Below are 21,081 nucleotides of genomic sequence, written 5' to 3' on the forward strand. Positions count from 1 at the left end.
CAAATATTCTTTGTGGTATGTGGTATTATCTCCAATTTACAGATGGAATCTTTGTTAATTTTATTTACTTATTTATTTATTTACTTACTTATTTTAGACGTTTAATATGTGCCACTAGCACAAGGGATAGAAATGCCAACAATCTAGGAAGTTCAATCCTAGGTTGAACAATGGTTGTCAGCCTTCAAATCCTGTGCTCTACCCTCCACATTATAACCCTCTGTCAAACATAATGAATCATGTTATTAAAATAGGACAAGTCATGTGTCTCAAAAAATAAATTACATATATGTATATAGTAAAGATGGTCTATGAAGTCATTGTTGATCTTTTCTAGGTAGACTTTCTAATGTTGGTATTTTATCTCATTTCTCAATGTTAGAACACGGGTAAATTTCAATTTTGGTATAATAAAGAAAATAGTTCATCTTAATGCCTGAACATGGGATTCTTTAGGTAGTTGGAAGTCTTCTAAAATTAATGATTTTATAATGTATATTAGACAATTGCATATTGTATTCTGAGTATATTAATATTAAAAACTTTTTTACAAGGAAATTACCATCATGCCTATTTTTTTAAATGTACATGAATATCTCTGTGGAAGTCTTTCCCCTAGATGGGCCCTAAAATACTTCTGTAGAAGTCCTTGCCCATAAATTGAAGCAAACTATAAACAAAATAAAGATATGTAAAGCATAGAAGAGGAATTATCCTTTTTATTTTTGTTGCTCAAATTCTATCTAACAATACATTATACTTTATTTGCACTGTTTTATACTGGTTATGCAATCTAAATCAGATACACAAAAGACTATAAAAATTATCTGTCTATCCTGACAATAGAGGATCACACAGAGGATATTTGTAGAAACAATTATCAAAGCATTATTTCAATAACAATAGCATTTGTTCAATAACAAAAAAGGAAATAAGATGTGATTTTTAATTCATTTTTTCATTTGATACTTTACTCCAAAAAAATACTATCTTAACATTCACTAAAAAACACTGAGCAAACCAGATAGACGAGGTCCCTATCCTCAAAGTTACTGAAAGTAAAGACTCCATTTGTTTATTTCTCCCCTCACTGCTCCCTAGTCTCTTTCTAATGTCCTTTAGAATGAGTTGAATCTAATACAAGAAATCAGTCTTCAGATTGCTACTTGGGCTTTTAAAATTTACACTCCAAAAGTTGAAAACATAAAACAGCCTTTGAGTTTAATATCAAGAAAGCAGATGTGTGCCTATCTCTCAGTAGAACAAAGCTTTTAGTTTGTTTAGATAATATTTCAAGGCTTATTTCTAACTCTTCTCCATTCTCCTGAACTTATTTTCATGCTCTCCCTAACCACCAAACCTTTACAAATTGCCCTTCCCTTAGCTTGGTCACTTAAACTTGTCATCTTTCACATCTTAGCTCTCACAATCCCTCTATGACACTTCCCTTAACATACTGAAGTGACAGTAAGTGCCCAGGCACCGACTCTCCACCACTTCCTGGCTTCGCCAGCTCGTAGGAGTTGCCCACCTCTCTGGGCCTCAGTTTCCTCATCTGTAGCACAGCAGAAAACAGCACAAATCCCCATCCTTGTGAGCTGGTGGGAGAGACCGGGAACAATCTAGAATGTTCAGTGGGGCGCCTGGATGGCTCAGTCAGTTGAGCATCCGACTCTTGGTTTTCGGCCCAGGTCCTGATCTTATGGTCATGGGATCGAGCCCTGCGTCAGCTGCTACACTCAGCGTGGAGCCTGCTTGGGATTCTCTCTCTTCCCTCTCTCTGCCCCTCCCCAGCTCGCTCACTCTCTCTCAAAACAAATAAACATTTCTAGAATGATCGATGGGATAAGTGCTGAGGAGAAAACAAGTTTCTAAAAAAAAAAAAAAGGTCCTTGAGTCCTGTTTTACACATAACTTGGGTGAAGTCATCATATTAATATAATTGTCTCCACATTGATTTTCATCTATGTTCCTTCAAGGCACATGTGTATGTATGTGTTTTTTTCTTTTTGGGCTTTCAGTCTGACATATATACATTAGGCAGTCAAATATTAACACATTTCAGAAAACCTAAACCACTCCTTTGGCTCAAATTCAAAAGGAATATACATAGAATTCTCTGATATTTCCCTAGCAATGATAAGTGCTTTTTGCCATTGGGATGACTTTTACAATGGTGTCAAGTACCAAATGTTTATCCCCCAAAATATCCAAATTTGTTTATATCAAAAAACAACTAAAGGGGCGCCTGGGTGGCTCAGTCGGTTAAGCGTCCGACTTCGCTCAGGTCACGATCTCGCGGTCCGCGAGTTCGAGCCCCGCGTCGGGCTCTGGGCTGATGGCTCAGAGCCTGGAGCCTGCTTCTGATTCTGTGTTCCCCTCTCTCTCTGCCCCTCCCCCGTTCATGCTGTGTCTCTCTCTGTCTCAAAAATAAATAAACGTTAAAAAACAACTAAAAATAGGTTTATATGGTTACATTTAAAGATTATTGGTGTAATAATGAATTTTCAGTCTGTTCTGATTATTATAGAAATTCTCAAACTGTTGAGTTTTCTGGGGGAAAAATCTGATAAAACAATTAACTGTTGGAAAGATTTAAACAAAGGTGTTCAAGTTTTCTAACTTCTCAGAGCCTTTAAAATAATGCGTTCTCAAAGTCCTCTGAGGACACAAAATTCTCAACCTTATTCGATCAAAGGTATCGTTTGGGGAAGGGGAGCAGAGCAGAGAGTAGCATACCTACTAATATCTTAAGGAATATAGTTTAGGAAATCTTGTCCAAAAATTCTGTGTTGCTAGAAAATTACTTTTATTTTTTTTTAATGTTTATTTATTTATTGACAGAGACAGTGAGGGAGAGCAGGGGAGAGGCAGAGAGAAAGGGAGAGACAGAGAACCCCAAGCAGGCAATGCGCTGACGCAGGGCTCAAACTTACAACCTGTGAGATCATGGACCTGAGCCGAAATCAAGAGTCAGATGCTGAATGGAATGGGCCATCCAGGCGCCCCGAAAATGACTTTTAATATGAATAGAAAAATACTGTGGGAATTTTGAAAATTATCAAACTGTATAAAAATTATCAGACTGTAAAATAATGGTATTTTTTCAAATAATTAGTGTATCTTCAGGCGCCTGGGTGGCTCAGTTAGTTAAGTACCCAACTTTGGCTCAGGTCATGCTCTCGCAGTTTGTAAGTTCAAGCCCTACAACGGGCTCTGTGCTGACAGCTAGGAGCCTGGAGCCTGCTTTGGATTTGGTGTCTCCCTCTCGCAGCCCCTCCCCCACTCACGCTCTCTCAAAAATAAATAAACATTAAAAAAAATTTTTTTAAAGAATTAGTGTATATTAACTACAGTAACTCCCCCAAATTGTTTCAACCTTAAGCTAAAATAACTTTAAATAAATAAATAAAATAACATGATGGAGAATGACAGCAGTAATTGGACACTGAGAAAAAATGAAAGAGAAATATTCATTTTTAGGCTCACTATTATTTATTATTTAATATTCAATTTTAGTCACAGTCACGAGAAAATCATCCCTGGCATCCGGGAACTAGCCTGACACATCTAGACTTCAGTGTTTTTAGGAGATGCCTGACACAGCTAGGCGTCATCGATGGTTTTCTAATTAACGTAAAAATCTCGTAAAACACCAACATCGGACAAGGTTACCCTTGTAACCTTGTGACTGATGAAAGGAGGGGGAAGGAAAAGCAAGATCAGTTCATAATCTTCTCTATGGGACAAAAGCAAGGTCACTATGCAAACCACAAAAATAATAGGTTTTACTGTTAATAACTGTATCCAGTTGTGTGGTGTGACTGATATTAGCTAGTCAGCTTGCTGAGGTAATCCAATTATTTACCTGTACCGAACAGTGTGAGACAAAAATAAAGTGGGCACATATTTTCTGCATGAAGACCATATATGCAAGGAGTCTAATAAGAAGGCCGCTACTATCTACTCTTACTTCACAGATTTGGTTCTTAGTTAATCAGTTAATTCGATGTCTTACCAAAGGAAAGGATGTTGTTTTGACATGTTATTTAAATTTAGACTTGTGTTTTTAAAAAGTACTCAGTAGTTAAAAAACTATTCAAAGAAAACGTTTTCTGGGTTAAAACACATCCGTGTATATATCTGAAACTCATTTACGTCCTCTTCTTACATTGTCAGCAATTAACTGAAAAAGTTCAAATATACTGTAATTATTAATTAGTTTTAACCAAGGCATACCAATGTTAATGTCAAATAAACCACGAAATAAGCCACAAGATTCAGACTTTTAATGTTAATAAGACGTTCTGCTTTCTAAGTTAAATGACTTAATGCACACACTTAAAGTGTGAGCGGTGTAGGAACAGATCTCAATGTAAATGCTGTCATTACAATAATTATTTGAGCTCAATAGCAGGTACTATGTGCAACTTTACATCTCTAGCAATTACAAGTGTTCACCACATACTAAATGCTGTCGTCTTAAATAATTTTCTCAGTCATAAAATTTTTACAACACAACATATGCCCCTTCCCCTAAAAATCCGTAATATTATGTGCCATAAACTCTTTATAGATGAAAATGTATTCGATTATGCTTGAAACGGACTTATGGGGTCTAAATTTATTTGCATTCACTACCCGGGTAGTGGTTTCAGCATTCGGTGTTTGCCTATGTTCTCAATCCTAAGTACCTAAGGTTCACAGACATCAGTATTCTGAGAAGCATTACAAACCCACCAGGCCCCGGTCGCAGGTGGCCTCTGAGTAGGTCCGCCCCGCTCGACCTCTGGGAGACGCCCTTAAACCGCTCACGTGGACTAAGCGACGTCTCGGGCGGCCGCAGCGCATGCGCGCAGGAAAGGGAGACGCGACTCGCCGCAGGGCTGAGGTCCGGGAACCTCGGCCCAGGCGGGCTGGACCAGGATTCTGAAGCGGCGCGCGCAGCGGTCGGGACGTGACCGCGCTCCATTGCGCTGGGCTCACCGCCTGGACCCACCTGGGCTCTGGCTGCGCACCTTGTCTTTTTGCGGCCCGCGTCGACACGCGGGCGGGAGGTGGAGGCGGAGCCCACGGTCCTAAGACCAGCGATTGGCTGATTCCGCTTTCCCGTCGCTTTCCACCCTGCTGAGTTGCGGTGTGAAGTGACCGCCGACTAGGAACCGGCACTCTGCGGGGGTGGGCTTTGCTTTTCCAGTGAAGTGTTAACCTCGCCCACGGGAGTTTCAGCTCTCCACCTGCCGAAGTTTCCGGAAATAGTTTCAGGTTTTTTGGGTTTTTTTTCGGTCGGTGGGAGACGTTCGCATTTACGTTTGCCTCTACATGAGTTTTTTGCTGGCAACTTAAATGACTGATTTTTTTTATTAGGAACACTGTATATTTTCTCCCTCGGGGGCTCGTTCATATCCTTGCTTTCCATGACAGATCTTAACGACAATATATGCAAAAAATATATAAAGATGATCACTAATATAGTTATATTGAGCCTGATCATTTGCATTTCTTTAGCTTTCTGGATTATGTCTATGACTGCAAGCACCTATTATGGTAAGTATGAATGTTCTAAGTTGTTTTTCTATAAGCTAATTGGTGGAATTGAAAATAGTCACATTAACGAAATCCAAAACTCCTGTCCTCTGAGTGGTTATGAACTGTTGTGTTTACTTAACTCCCATGGTCCGAATTTACAAACATTAAAATGTAATCACTGCCTTGAACATTTTAGAACCTTTAATAAACACAGCTTGTGGATAATACTAGTTAAACCTATTTCAAAATGTTTTTATGTTGTATGTAGTTATTACATCTATCTTGAGAAATAAGTGAAATGAAACATGGTTTTGTAAAACAACTGCAGTGATTTTTAAATAAGAATATTTGTAACTATCAGTTTCTCGTATCCTGTAAAAAATCACAGTAAAAATGAAAGGTGGTATAATGTTTACATTTGGAGAGTTGGAGGATTTGTCTGCTGTTTTAGTCACTTCAGAAGAACAGATTCCTTTTAAAGTCTGAAACCACATTGCGTACTCTGGACTCAAATCTTGATAGTTTTGACACCTCCTAAGAGCATACATATGCCTTTACACAAATTCCTTGGTACCCCTGTAAAAATGGAATACTGTTCAGCTGAAAGGAAAAGTGAAAAGTAGAGTGATAAAGCGATTGCCATCTCAGAACTTACCCTTCTGCAGACATGTGAATAATTGAATGGGTATTCTTCAGGGTTCAGAAGCTTTCAGAGTTGGTTCATAATGACTCACAGTAGGGGATGAGGGTTTAGGGAGGAGAGGTATGGGAGAAGATTCTGGTTTGCGCTAGTATTAACTATTGCTTGAACACAATGGAATAAACCAGGATCTGTAAACCCAAGTGTCCCTCTGGGGCCAGGAACATGATCATTGCATCTTAAACACATGGGAATAGTTTTCATTTTCAGAAATAGAATTTTTTGGTTGAACATTTGGCCCTCTTTGTCTTCCATTTTCCCATTTTTGATAGAAACATGGGCTCAGGCAATAGTTCACATTTTTCCTTACCGTAATCACTCAGTCTTGTGTGTACGAGTCTGTCAGGAATGGTGGGGACTTTAAAGGGGAAAACAATGGCCTGTATATGGGAGGAGGCCTCTCTCCACTACAGTCAATTCTGCCACGTGAGCCTGAACTTCCACATTTTAAAACATAAGCGAAGGTTCTGGATTTTTATACTGAAATATCCTAATCTTAAATATTAACTTCCAATTGTTTGAAAACATTATGTTAGCCAAACAAAATACCTGTGAGCTGGATGCAACCTTTGGAAAACTCAGTTGCTAATTGTTGAATTGAGGTGTATAGCTCGTGAGAATGTTACTTTAAAACACACACACACACACACACACACACACACACAAACAAAAAAAAAAAAAAAAACCTCTCTACAAGGCAGAAAGTGAAATAATTGGATCCTGTTAATAGTTTGCTTTATGCAGTTCTTGAGATTTAATACATGCCTCCTTTCCAAAACAATGGTGAACTATAGAGAATCATTTCAAATCTCCACATATGTATGAAATATCAAAACTTGGACAGGACTTATTTGGTCATTCCCCAGTAGGATTGTCTCTCTGGAAATAAAAAAGTCTCAACATATTTTACTTTGGTGACTTCATCTCTGTTTCCCTACTTATGCCAGTATTTTAATCCAGAATGCAGTTAATCAGAGTTTACAGCCAGGACTAACATGTGCAGGCTTCACACAATTTGTGCTCTATCTTTATAATTTTTAGGTAATTTACAGCCTATTTCTCCTTGGCGTTGGCTGTTTTCCGTTGTCGTTCCTGTTTTGATTGTCTCTAATGGCTTTAAGAAGAAAAGTCTAGACCACAGTGGGGCTGTAGGAGGTATGTTTTTCTTTTGAATGTTAACTATATAATAAGTGCTTGCTAATATAATTTAAAACCATGTTTTCTAAATTCCAGATATATGAGACGACAGTCACAATGTTATGTATTTTAGACAATGATAAAGTGATTTATTGCTCAGCATTCCTATTCTGTCAAAATTGCAGATACTAACATACTCAGTGTAATGTTCAAATTTATCTTTGTAATTGATGTCAAGTAGATTAATAGGATAGCTTTTTTTTTTCAGTTCCTTAATTATTCTGCTCCTTTAGTTGTATTAAATTATCTGCTGGCAGAAATGCTAGAGAACTCCTAGGTGTAAAGTAGAGGAACTGGTGGAAAGAATTGTTCTTGGAAATCGCTATTAGTAGCCTCAAGCAGAGCAGTACAAATTAAGTATCCTAGATATGTTTTTCAGAACTGAGTTAGGGATAGGCCATTTATCTGTTCTTTTAGCACATATTTATTGAGCACTTACTATATGCCACTCTTCTAGAAACTGAGGATGTGACTGTGAACAAGGACAAGGTTTCAAGTTCTTGTGGAACTTTTATTCTTTAGAAGAGATAACAAACAAAATACATTAAACTTTTTATATAATAAAGTTTGTGAGAAAAACTGAGATAATAAAGAGTGTATGTTGGGGGATGCAGGCATTCTTTTGTAGATAGGGTCAGGCATAACCCGTTTCTCTAAGGAGGTAGTTGTGAACCGAGACTTGAAGAAGCCAGCAATGAGAAAGTCTGAGAGAAGCAGGTTGCAGGCTGACAGAATCACATGGGAAAAGACCCCGATGTATACCCTGGCTTATTTGGTGTGAGCATAAAGTTCATTTGACTGGAAAATAGTGAAAAAAGGAAAATGGTGAGAGATAAAATTGAAGAAATAGGCAAGGGCCAGGTAATTAAGGGGGCTTGTGGGACACAGTAAAGATTTTATTTCAAACTAGGTGGAACCTCACCTGCCTCAGATCAGTGGGGTGACATGGTCTGATATGACATTGAGACTTTCATTCCTGGCAGTGTTTTAAATCCTAAGACATGAGAATCCCCCTCAATTACTACATGGATCACTAGATAAGATCACTATAGAATGACAATTATTCAGAACTGGCAGGTCTTGAAGCCACCTATCTAACCTGCAAAATATTGCTCATTAGCCTAACTTAGCACTGTAAACACACTCTGCTGCCACTGTATTCACATAGAGCAGATGTTTCTCAAAGTTTTATAAACTTGAGCAGGCCTTCATGGAAGCAATATAACATGATGGGTAAAAGAACAAGTGCTAGAATCAGGCAGGATGGATTTGAATGATAGTTACAGCAGGTGCCTGGGTGGCTCAGTCAGTTAAGCATCTGACTTCGGCTCAGGTCATGATTTCATGGTTCGTGAGTTCAGGTCCCCTGTCCAGCTCTGCACTGACAGCATGGAGCCTGCTTGGGATTCTCTGTCTCCCTCTCTATCTGCCCCTTCCCTGCTCACATGTTTGCTCTCTTTCAAAAATAAACATTTTTTTAAGTTAAAAAAATAAAATAAAAATAAATGAATATTAGTTATGGCTTTGGGAGAGTCACTTAACCTCCCTATGCCTTAGTTTTCTCTTCAGTGAAATGGGATTTTTAATATCCAACCTAAAGAACTACCATGAAGTTAATACAGCTTAAACTTCATGGCATCTTCACTTGCAGTGGTACCTTCTAAGGCCTTGGGAAGAACCCTAGCAGTGTATGCTCATGGTCCTATGGTTTTGTAAATTTTACAAAGGTAAGAGCTATGTTTGTGTGTGTATGTGTGTGTATATATGTATACATATATATATATGTACATATATATATATATATATTTTTTTTTTTAATTTATAAGCACCAGGCCCTATAAATCCTTGATCTATTTCTGATTTCATTCTTACGGGTTGCAGTAAGAATTAAATCAGGTAATCACAGTAAAGTTCCTAGCTCAGTGCATAGACATAGCCAGCATTCATTGGCTGCTTATTTTCAGGCAGTTCTTCAGAATCATGCTAAGTCTCTTCCTTTATGATTGAGAAACATTGTTCAAGGACTTTTTTCCCTCCCATGAGGGTAATTGAGAATTACAGTTAACAGACCATATTGACATATATTTTGTCTTGCCATATAATTTAGGAATGGTTATGTTTTATCTGTTTAGCAAATGCTTATGTTGCGTATACTGTGTACCAGGCACTGCTGTTAGCACTTTGGAAGTATTAACTCACTTAAAGTGAATAATTTGGGGGGCACCTGGGTGGCTCAGTCGGTTGAGCGTCCGACTTCAGCTCAGGTCACGAACTCACGTTCGTGAGTTCGAGCCCCGCGTCAGGCTCTGGGCTGATGGCTCAGAGCCTGGAGCCTGCTTCCGTTTCTGTGTCTCCCTCTCTCTCTGCCCCTCCCCCATCATGCTCTGTCTCAAAAATAAACATTAAAAAAAAAAAATTTAAAGTGAATAATTTGGTCTCCGTTTGAATATAACACATAGTTATGCTTTGTTAAAAATGTCCTTTCTCAAGTAGTCTTGCCTTGATTATTATCATTCTTGACATATAGAAAGGGCAAGTCCTTCCTGAAATTCTGTCTTCCCTGGTTTCCATGTTGTATATTGCCCTGCTTTTTCTTTTCCGATCTCTACTTTTGTTTCTTTCCTGCTACCATTTGCTTTCCTGCCTTCTAGTCCTTGGGCTTCTATTCCTCTCCTGCCTAGCTTGATTTAGAATTAGAAGATACATATTTGAATTCTGAGACTTCCACTTGCTATCTCAGTGAAGTTTGCTGTCACATACTATGAGTCTGGAGTTCTCTCTTGTCCAGCAAGAGAACGGATGCAGAATTGAATACAAGAGAGGCTTGTGTCCAGGAAGAGACAAGAGCCCCAAATAGGGGTTTCGTCTCCACATTTATTGAGCTTACAAGATATTACCCATGTGGGTGAACATGAAGAAAACAAGATCTTACACATGTGAACGTGGAGAAAACAATCAGTAATCATTAAGTTGTGTGCGTAAGAAGCAAAGGGTGTGGGGGCAAGTGGAGTTTGTGATCAGAGTACAATAGTATATTGGCGTCAGATGGAAGTATTTGTGATCCCATTACAATATCTTGCTAGCTAGCTAACCTTGGGCATTTTTGCCCTGTGGCAGCTGCTTTCCACCCTAAGCTTTTTCTAACCCATTTATGTAAGTAGAACCTATTTCCCCACATTTTACCACATTGCCTAACAATTTGGAGTCTCAGTTTCTTCATCTCTTATGAAATAGTTCCTTAGGGCTTATTGGTGAGGTTCAGACAAGATAATGTATGGGACAATATGTCTGTTTAAGCTATAGAGCGTTAGGGGTGCCTGGGTGGCTCAGTCAGTTAAGCGTCTGACTTCGGCTCAGGTCATGATCTCACAGTTCGTGGGTTCAAGCCCTGCATTGGGCTCTGGGCTGACAGCTCAGAGCCTGGAGCCTGCTTTGGATTCTGCATCTCCTTCTTTCTCTGCTGTTCCCCCATTCATGCTCTGTCTCTCTCTCTCTCTCTCTCTCTCTCAAAAAAAAATTAAAAAGTTTAAAAAAATTTTTAAAAAGCTATAGAGCATTATGTAAACATTTACTATTAGTGATTTATTGTGTGCTTTCGATTGTATTGTAAACTCCCAGAAGACAGAAGTGGATCTTATGCTTCTGTGTCCCATGCTTCTTTGAATAGTGTTACACGCATAACAGGTACTTAGGAAATATATGATTGATTCTTTTTAATGTTTTTTTTTATTTATTGGAGGGGAGAAAGGAGAGGGAGGGGATTGGGAGAATCCCAAGCAAGCTGTGTGTGTCAGCACAGAGCCCAATGTGCAGCTTGGAACTCAGGAACTGTGAGATCATGACCTGAGCTGATACCAAGAGGACGCTCAACCGACCAAGCCACCCAGTCACTCCTGTACATTGATTTTAAAACCTCTGTTCTTTTTTCTAATCATTTCATTCCATGAATATTGGTATCTTTTGTTTGGAGCTTTTTTTTTTCCCCTTAAGAACAAAAAAAAAAATTGTAATGCTAGTTCAAATTATATAGGACTTGGGAATACCATCCTGGAGTATGACTATAAATTACTTAAACCATCAGTGTTGTCATTTGCCTATCTGTAAAGTGAGAAGAAATTATATTATCTACAGCATTGATCTGTGAGAAGCCATCCATGTACAAAGGTTAGCACAGTACCTGGCACACACATTAAGTATTTTATAGATGTTAGTTACTGTTATTGTCTTCCTTCCACTACTGTTCACAGTCATAGGAATTTTACTAAGGTTGTCCATATCATGCCTTTAGTGTGCTTGGGATCGAGAAGAGTTTCATAACTTCCTCAGGATATGGGTGTTAAGAGCCCCCTATGACACTGGAACACGTACTTCGGTGATGATGGAAGAGAGGAGGGGTTGAGGCAGTGCTTAAGGTGAACACTGAAGTGGAGGCCTCTGATCTCTTTGAGAGAGATTATTTCTAGAATAAGGAGGATCACATGAGGGAATATATGGGAAAGTGATTATAAAGCACTGGGAAGCACTGTGTAAATGATTTACTCTAAGGAAGTATTACTAGTCATTGTATTCCTTTGAGCTCAGAATGGACAATCCGTCATCAGTTTTTTGACTTGACAATTTTAAATTTGATTTTACCTACCAAGACTATTAGGCATAATGGTTTACCATTTTTTCTCATTCATTCATTCATTCATTCATTCAACAAATATATAGTTAGGGTTCCCTGTATGCCAGGCACTGTCCTGGACACTTAGGATTTAGTAGTAAACAAAATGGATAAAAATCCCACTGTCACTCCTGAAACCAATATTATACTATATGTTAAATAACTAGAATTTATTTTTTTTTTAAGGTTCTTTACTTCTTTTGAGAGATAGAGGAAGAGAGAGAATCCCAAGCAGGCTCCTTGCTGTCAGCATGGAGCCTGACACGGGGCTCAATCCTATGAACTGCAAGATCATGATTTGAGCCGAAATCAAGAGTTGGATGCTTAACTAAGACCCCAGGCACTCCAACTAACTATAATTTAAATGAAAACCTAAAAAAAATACCACTGTTAGAGAACTTACAGTTTTAGGGAACAGAGATAAATAAGATGGGCTTGAGGCATTTACTATTAAATTTTTTTAATGTTTTATTTATTTTTGAGAGAGAGAGAGAGAGAGTGAACAGGGGAGGGGCAGAGATTGAGGGAGACACAGAATCCAAAGCAGGCTCCAGGCTCTGAGCTGTCAGCACAGAACCTGATGTGGGGCTCAAACTCACAAACTGTGAGATCATGACCTGAGCCGAAGTCGGACGCTTAACCAACTGAGCCACCCAGGCACCCCAGGTTTGAGGCATTTAATCCCCAGAAATATACATTGTAAATGTAATGGAAATGCACACAAATGGAGTATTGTCTGGAAAGGCTAGTGGTTGTATTCCGTGTGGTCTTGCAGAGGGTGGCCTTACCTCTTTTGGGTCACCATGGTTCGGATCTGGTGATCGATCTTTCTGAAATAGAAGCCTCATTCTGTCAGGTACCCAGAGTTGATAAGACCTAAGAAAACCAGTTTATGTTGTTCATTGTCACAAGGGACTGGTATTAGCAATCAGTATACCACTTTTATTAATCTGATTAATATGGAACTAGTCAGGGTGCCTGGCTGGCTCAGTCAGTAGAACATGTGACTCTTGATCTCAGAGTCATGAGTTCAAGTCCCACATTGGGTGTGGAGCTTACTTTAAAAATAATAATAATAAAGTATGTCTTTAAAAAGATATATGGAACTAGTTGATTGCAGACTGAATAAAAACATCACTGCTGAGGCATGCCCAATTCTTGTAGTCAGGCCACTTGAGAAGTAAGATTATAACCAGAACTTTTTTTGGTGAGTACTAAGTCTAAGAAACAGTCTATATGATGCCAGCAAGCCGAGTCTAAAGACCCAGATGGGGGTCACACAGGACCAACCAAGAGAATCCCTGACTGTGCGCAGGGTAGAAATCAAATGTGAGTCAGCATGAAATGAAAGTGAAGTTTATGGAAGATATAGAGTCCAAATACAGACAGAGGGAGACACAGAAAGGAAAGGAGAGAGAGTCCCATCTTTGTTTGGCGTGTGGGGTTTTAATGAGGATTGTGGTCTGGTGTATGTGTTTTTTTAGGCATCCAGGAACCAGTTAGAACAAAGGAGAAGGTCCAGGTGTTATTTCTTGGAGCCAGGGGGCCTTGGTCAAGATGTCTAGCACCAGTGGTCTGGAATACACATATGCTGGCTTCCTCGGGTCATTCTTACCTGGTCCTTCCTTAGAAGTTATCTATTCTAAAGAAATCATTAACTCCTTGTCCCTTACAAGGAGGATATACACTGTTTGCTTTATGAGGCATGTATAAAGTGGGGGTGCAGGTCCTAGCAAGAACAGAAGCAGGAAAAGGAACAGAAAGCAGATTATTTTATGGAGTCCTTCAGTTTCCCTGTCTCCAGTATTGCAAATCCACCAGTCAAAGGGTCCCATCCCTTGTACGGAATTCAACAAGTCTGCCAACTTCTGGTTCTTTGGCCTTCATGTTCTTTATTTTGGGCTAATGAGCCTTCTGTTGATTCCCACAGTCTTTCTGTAGTAGGTTACCTATGATAGAATTGATTATATTTGAGTTGATTAAATTATAAAATTCTAGTCCTGCCTTTCCCTTTTCTGCCTCTCAGGGTTATTATACCCAGGTCACCATGGTTGAAATTTGGGGTGTAACTCTACTCCTGCTATCAGTGACATTTGTAGACAGTGTTGTTTTACTTCCCCCTATGGCTCTGTTAAGTGCAGAATTTACCTGTTTAAAACTCAGGAGGCAGCCATAATTCTTGAATCTTGAAGTGCTTTGAGAGCACCCTTTTGTTTTTCATATCAGTTTTTATTACTGACAATTAGAGATTCCAGAGGTGGTTCCAGGAGATGGAATCTAGAACTGGAAACTGTAGTTACTAATTTAAGAGTTCAGACATAGCTAGCAGTTGCAAAAAATTCCAAGATATTTTTAGACTACATGAAAGAAATCATTCTTTCAAAGTACATTGCCTTTGATTTATTTCCTCATTCTGAACCTGTCATCCATATGAACATTGATCACTTCCTGTGGTATTTTAGGTGGTTGAAGTAAAAAGGATGTAGATGACTGGTAGCATTTCAGTATAGGTTGTTTTAGGGCCCTCCTACTCTGGGTTTGTTTACAAACAGTGGAACGAATTGTTAATAGTGACTCTAGAGAAGGGATGGGAGTGTGGGGGTGTACAGAGACATTTTCACATTTACTATGTATACTTCCATATTTTTGGCTTTCTCCTCCAATAGTTATGTACTACTTTTGTAATACTGTAAAATCAATTGAAAAAAACTTCAAGGTTGAATAGGTTTTTCCACTGCAGCTGCTTTTATTGCCAGTGATATTAGTTAACATTTATTAAAGGCCTTCTACATCTGTGTAATATAATAAGTATATTATAAAAATTATTTAACTTTTCACAGCAAGCCAATGAGGTAGGAATTGCTGTTATTATTTCACCAATGAAAAGTTGAGGCTTACAGTTGGGAAACATTTAGTTATTCAGAGGTAAATGGAGGAGCCAAAGTTTGAACTCCAGACTTCAACTCCAGAGCTAAAGTACTTTGTTAGTACTTTATACAGCATTACCCTACTTCTTGCGCTTTATTTATTTTTTTAAGTTTATTTATTTTGAGAGAGAAAGAGAGAAAGAAAGTGGGGGAGGGGCAGAGAGGGAGAGAGAGAATCCCATGCAGGCTCCACACTGGCAGCCCAACTTGGGGCTCACACCCCCAAACCATGAGCTCATGACCTGAGCCAAAAATAAGAGTAAGACACTCAACCGACTGAGCCACCCAGGCGCCCCCTACTTCTTACACTTTAAATTAGAATGCACTAAAGTTGGAGTGCCTGGGTGACTCAGTCCGTTAAGCATCTGACTCTTGATATCATCTTAGGTCTTCATCTCAGGGTCGTGGAGCCTACTTAAAGTACTAAGCTTGATAAACTTGAGTAAAATGCCAATATTTGAGTATCTCTGGAGTGATCAATCAATAAATGTCTCACTAGTTGCAGTATCTGAATGTTGAGCTAATCAGAGTTTCTACAAAAATAAAAACCTGGTCCCCTGTTCTGTTATTTAAGAAGATACTATTTCATACTCATTTATTAAGTAAATATTAACACCTGCTTAATATCTTTTCTATTAATAGTTTTGTTTAATGTGTTAACAAAAATCTTTATATGACAACACTGAATATATTTATCTTAAAAGTTACAGAGAATGGAAATTGTTTTTTGGGGGGTTTTTTGTTTGTTTAAATTTTAACTAGGCCTCACATTCAACATGGGGCTTGAACTCATGACTCTGAAACTAAGAGTCACATGCTCTTAATGCTGACTGAGCCATCCACGTGCCCTGAGAATGGAAATTGTTAACAATAAAGTTAGACAGGGATGGAAGAATTTGTACTTAGAAATACAAGCAAGCAGTCTGGACAGGGCCACACAAGATAACAGTGCCTTGGTGTGATGATCCCATTCTAGGAAACTGGTCCCCAACCCTGCAGGGCCAGCAGGTGGATTTTTTTCACACACCGACTCTAAACTGGAAACTTAGACTTAAAGCAGCCAAGCTCATGAGAGACTAATTAACAATAAATGTAAATTTTTTGGGTGCCACTGACCCGAGTGTTCAAAGGCAGAATTAGGACACTCTCTCCCTGAAAGGAGAACTATAAAAATTACTATAAAAGGGGTGCCTGGGTGGCTTAGTTAATTAAGCATCCACTCTTGATTTGGCTCAGGTCATGATCTCACAATTCGCGAGATCAAACCCTACTGGGCTCTGCACTGACAGCATGGAGCTTCTTTGGAACTCTCTCTTTTCCTCTCTCTCTGCACCCCTACCCCAAAATAAACATTTTTTAAAAACCCAATAAAAAATTATTATAAAAAATATGATTATAGGGGCACCTGGCTGGCTTCGTCAGAGCATCGTGCAACTTGCAATCTTGGGGTCATGAGTTTGAGCCCCACATTGGGTGCAGAGATTAATAAATAAAACTTTTTTAAAATGTGCTTTTAAGGTGAGAAGGACTTAGAGAATAGAGAATGCTGCTTTTATATAAAGAAGAAGGGAGGTACCTGGTTGGCTCAGTCAGTAAGCCACTGACTTGGTTTCTGCTCAGGTCATGATCTTGTGGTTCGTGAGTTCAAGCCCCACATCGGGCTCCGCCAGTGTAAAGTTTGCTTGGGATCTCTCTTTCCCTCTCTCCCTGCCCCTGCCCTGCTCATTCTCTGTCTCTCTCAAAATAAATAAACTTTAAAAATTAAAAAAAAGGGAAAATAAAACATATATATATATATATATATGCATATATATATGCATATATATATCTGCATATATATATATATATGCATATATGTATATATCTTTCGAAAAAGAAATGCAGGAATGATAAGCTAGAAAATAATGAAGTTTGTTATCTACAAAGAATGGAGGGGGAGCAAAATATAGTCAGAGGGGCAAAGGGACCTGGGAGGAAGTGACCCTTCTCTGAATATACTTTTTTGTGTAAGTTTGACTTTTGAAATCATGCTAGTATTCTACATATTTTAAGCAATAAAATTAGAAAGGATGGAAAAGGGGAAATCTACAACTGAAAGCAAACTAAAACAAATGAACCCAATTGTATTTTAAATTAATACTATAAGCACACTGGAGGGAAAAAGAGAAAACATAGTATTTAACTATATTCCTTCAGTCTTGGGTTAAGGGAAGAAGAGAATTGCAAACAAATCCTGAACTATTTTTGGTGTGGTTTGTTTTTGTTGTAGTAAGAGTGAAGTAATTCTACAAATTTTAGATGTGATAGGGGATTGAGAAAATGAGTGAAATTGTCATTGTTGTTTTAAACTGTGGGGTTCTTACCAAAGAAGGAGGCATACAAATGTGGAAGGAGGAGGAGCAAGAGAATCTGTGGAGATGGATTGTAATGGGAGCTCTTGGTATGATCTTGTGATTTCTAAAATACATGTATGTGTATGTATGTGTAGATGTGCACATGTATGTGCATGTGTGTATATTTGTATGTTCATGTGTATGCATGTATTTACTTGTCCTGTCCAAAAAAAAGTAAATATACCCCAGTAGCAATGAGCACACTGTGAGATTGGCCACTGAAATGAACCAAAGCTCCTCAGAGAAATGACTGGTTCCAGGGCTGGGGAAAACCAGGTTTGGGAAGAACCTAGAGCATCTATGTTATGCCAGAAAGAAAGGAAATACTAAAAAAAAAAAAAAAAAAAAAAAAAGAAGAAGAAGAAGAAGAAAGAGAAAGAAAAAGATGGGGTTATGTCACACAGGTATAGTAATGAGCTTATCTATTTTGTCTGTTACTAGTATAGCACCCCCCTGCTCTCTTTTGGTTACTGTTTGCATGGGATATTTTTTTCAGTCCTTTTACTTTCAACCCCTTTGTGTCTTTAAAGTGCATTCTTTGTAGACAGCATTGGACTATGTATTTTTATTTCACATAGACAGTCTACGTCTTTTGATTAGAGTGTTTCATCCCCTTACACATACTTGGTTTTTTTTGGAAGATTTTTTTTTTTGTAAGTAATCTCTACACCCAGTGTGGGGCTCAAATTTACAACCCTGAGATCGAGAGTGCTCTACCAATTGAGCCAGCCAGGCGCCCCTAGCCCCTTACATTTAAAGTAATTAAGGAGAAACTTATTTCTGTCATTTTGCTATTTGTTTCTATATGCCTTTCAGTTTTTTTCTTCCTCATTTTTTGTATTACTGTCTTCTTTTGTGTTTAATTTTTTGTAGTGGAATGTTTGAATTCCTTTCTCATTTCCTTTTGTGTATATTTTATAACTGTTTTCTTTATGGTTACCAAAAGAATTACATTTAACATCCTGGAGTTACAACATTTTCATTTAAATTTTTGCCAGCATAACATCAATAACCTACAAACTTTTAATTTCTCCTTTGCTTTTGAAAAATAGTTTGGCTAGATTTAAGCCTCTTGTTTGACAGGTGTTTTTTTTTTTTTTTTTTTCTTTCCTTTTCACACTTTGAGTATATCAGCCCTGTGCCTTCTAGCCTTCTGGCCTCCAAAATTTCTGATAAGAAATCTGTTGATAATCTTACTGAGGATCACTCGTATGTGATGAGTTGCTTACCTTTTTCTGCTTTCAAGACTGTCTTTGTCTTTGAACAGTTTGATTATAATGTGTCTCAGTGTGGCTCTCTGAATTCATTCTACTTGGAGTTTGGTAAGCTGCTTTCTTGCATGTTTATACATGTGTCTTTCATCAAACTTGGTAAGTTTAATAAAAAAACAAAACTTGGGAAGGTTTCAGCTGTTATTTCTTCAAAGAATTTCTCTATCCCTTGTCCTCTTTTCTTCTTCTGGGATTCCCACGTGTGTGTTGTTCCACTTGTCCCTTAGGCTTTGTTCACTTTTCTTCAGTCTTTTTTTTTTTCTGTTCTTCAGACTGGATAATTTCCTTTGCCTGCCTTCAAGTTCATTGATTTCTTTATTCTGCCAGCTCAAATGTGCCTTTGAATCTTTACTGAATTGTTTTCAGCTCCAATATTTCCTTTTGTTTTTTCTCTAGATTTCTGTCCTCTTTATTAGCATTTCCATATTCCATATTGTTTTCTTGACTTTCTTCATGTCTTCTTTTCATTCTTTGAGCATCCTTAAGACTGTTGTTTTGAGGTCTTTGCTTAGTAGGTCCACCATCTGGCCCTTCCAGTGACAGTCTCCATTGATTTTTTTTTTTCCCCTGTGAATGGGCCATACTTTCCTATTTCTTTGTATGCCTTGTGATATTTTTCTTGAAAACTAAACATTTAAATCTAGTAAGACGGTAACTCTGGAAGTCAGAATTTCCCCTGTCCCCAAGGTTTGCTCTTTTTTGTTTTTGTTTTGTCTTGTTTTTGATTGTTGCAGGCTGTCTCTATGCCAGAGATCACCCTAAGGTGTAAACTTAAGGTCTTCCCAGTCTTTTCTAAGCCTATACCTTTCTCTGGGTATGCACTGTGACTTTCTAATTTTCCCCGTAAATTCAGTTTCTTTCGAATGTCCTAGTCTTTAATGTATGGCTCTCCAAATGAGGAAAACCAGAAATGAAGGGAGGCTGGAATCAACCCTTTAAATCCTTTGGAAGTTCCTTCAGCAAGAAAGGGCTTGCAACAGTAAGGGGTGGAGTGCAACAATGGCTGCCATCCTCTGTGTCTATATCTGCATTATCAGAAGTAGCAATCATTGATCAAAGTACAAATCCTCATATTTGAAAGACAAGTCCAGGGGCCCTTGGGTGTCTGACTTCAGCTCAGGTCATGATTTCATGGTTGAAGTGTTAGAGCTCTGCATCAGGCTCTGTGCTGACAGCTCTGAGCCTGGAGCCTGCTTCAGATTCTATCTCCCTCTCTCTCTGTCTCTCCCCTGCTCACGTTTTCTCTCTCTCTCTCTCTCTCTCTCTCTCTCAAAAATAAAGATTAAAAAATTTTTAAAGAAAGACAAGTCCTTATTGTCCGCCCTGGCTTTCATAACCTGTGTGCAGACTGCTCCTGCAATTCCTGTACTTCCTGCCATGGGGCTGGGAGTGGTGATGGGAAACTGACCAAAATTACTGCAGTTTCCCTTCCAAGCCTTCCTTTGAAAGTTACAAGCCTTCAGTAGACTCCAGAGTTCCAAAAAAGTTTTGTCAGACAGATTCTGCCTGTGCAATTGTTGTCTAGGTGGGAAGACAGATTCTTAATGCTTCCTACTCCTCCATCTTTCCAGAATCCTCTGTCTCATTCATTTTTGTAGAATTTACTAACCATTGTGGTAATAGAAACTAGGGTACTTTGCTATCTCAGCCACCAAGTTTTACTACTAAGAACAATTTCTTTTTTATTTTTATTTTATTATATAGAGCACACACACATGGGGAAGAGGGGCAGAGGGAGGGAGAGAAAGAATCTTAAGCAGGCTCCATGCTCAGCATGGAGCCCAGTGCAGGGCTTGATCCCACAACCCTGGGATCATGACCTGAGCCAAAATCAAGAGTTAGTCACTCAACCGACTAAGCCACCCAGGCATCTCTCATAAGAACATTTATTTTCAAATTTTCTAACAAAGGCCTTTAAGGATTATCTGAGTAATTTAAGAAGCTAATTCCAGCAGATGTGCATTTTCTTTATAGAATTACTGAGAGACAGGCTTTATAATTTCTCAGTTTAGTAACCTACAACAAGTTAAGTCTCAAGCATGTTTGACTGATTTAGCAGTTGATTTCAGTGGCCTCTTTACATATTGCTATAATATCAAGAGTACATCTTTCTTTCTTTCTGTTTTTTTTCTTTTCTGTTTCATTTAATGTAAGCTTCCCTCTTTTTTGCTCTCCTGATAAGCCTTCCTTGAAATTGGTCATTCATGGAAAAATGTAAGATGTTCCCTTTCTTCTTTGTCCAATAAAAGAAACAAAGAAAAAGTTAAAAAATACATTCACAGAAAATACTCCATTTTTAATTTCACATAAAATCCAGGACTGTTTTCATAGATTTACATAAGAAAACATAGCTAAGAAACACTATCTATATCTTCTCCCATAGTTTATGAGGCTCAAG

General features: G+C 38.4%; 1 protein-coding gene across 3 annotated transcripts in view; it reads left to right on the plus strand.

The window, feature by feature from the left end:
- The first annotated feature begins 4,869 nt into the window (after positions 1-4,869).
- Positions 4,870-21,081, plus strand: part of TMEM19 (transmembrane protein 19) — a 30,442-nt gene continuing 14,230 nt past the window's right edge. For 2 of the 3 annotated variants that reach the window (XM_042947180.1, XM_042947179.1), the window contains exons 1-2: positions 4,870-5,547; positions 7,271-7,384. In XM_042947180.1, coding sequence (XP_042803114.1) covers positions 5,418-5,547; positions 7,271-7,384 — 244 coding nt within the window. In that variant the 5' untranslated portion in view covers positions 4,870-5,417. The remainder of the gene's footprint in view (positions 5,548-7,270; positions 7,385-21,081) is intronic. The other variant, XM_042947181.1, reaches the window with a different exon arrangement.

The sequence above is a fragment of the Panthera leo genome, chromosome B4 (genome assembly GCF_018350215.1).
Source record: "Panthera leo isolate Ple1 chromosome B4, P.leo_Ple1_pat1.1, whole genome shotgun sequence".
Lineage (NCBI taxonomy): Eukaryota > Metazoa > Chordata > Mammalia > Carnivora > Felidae > Panthera > Panthera leo.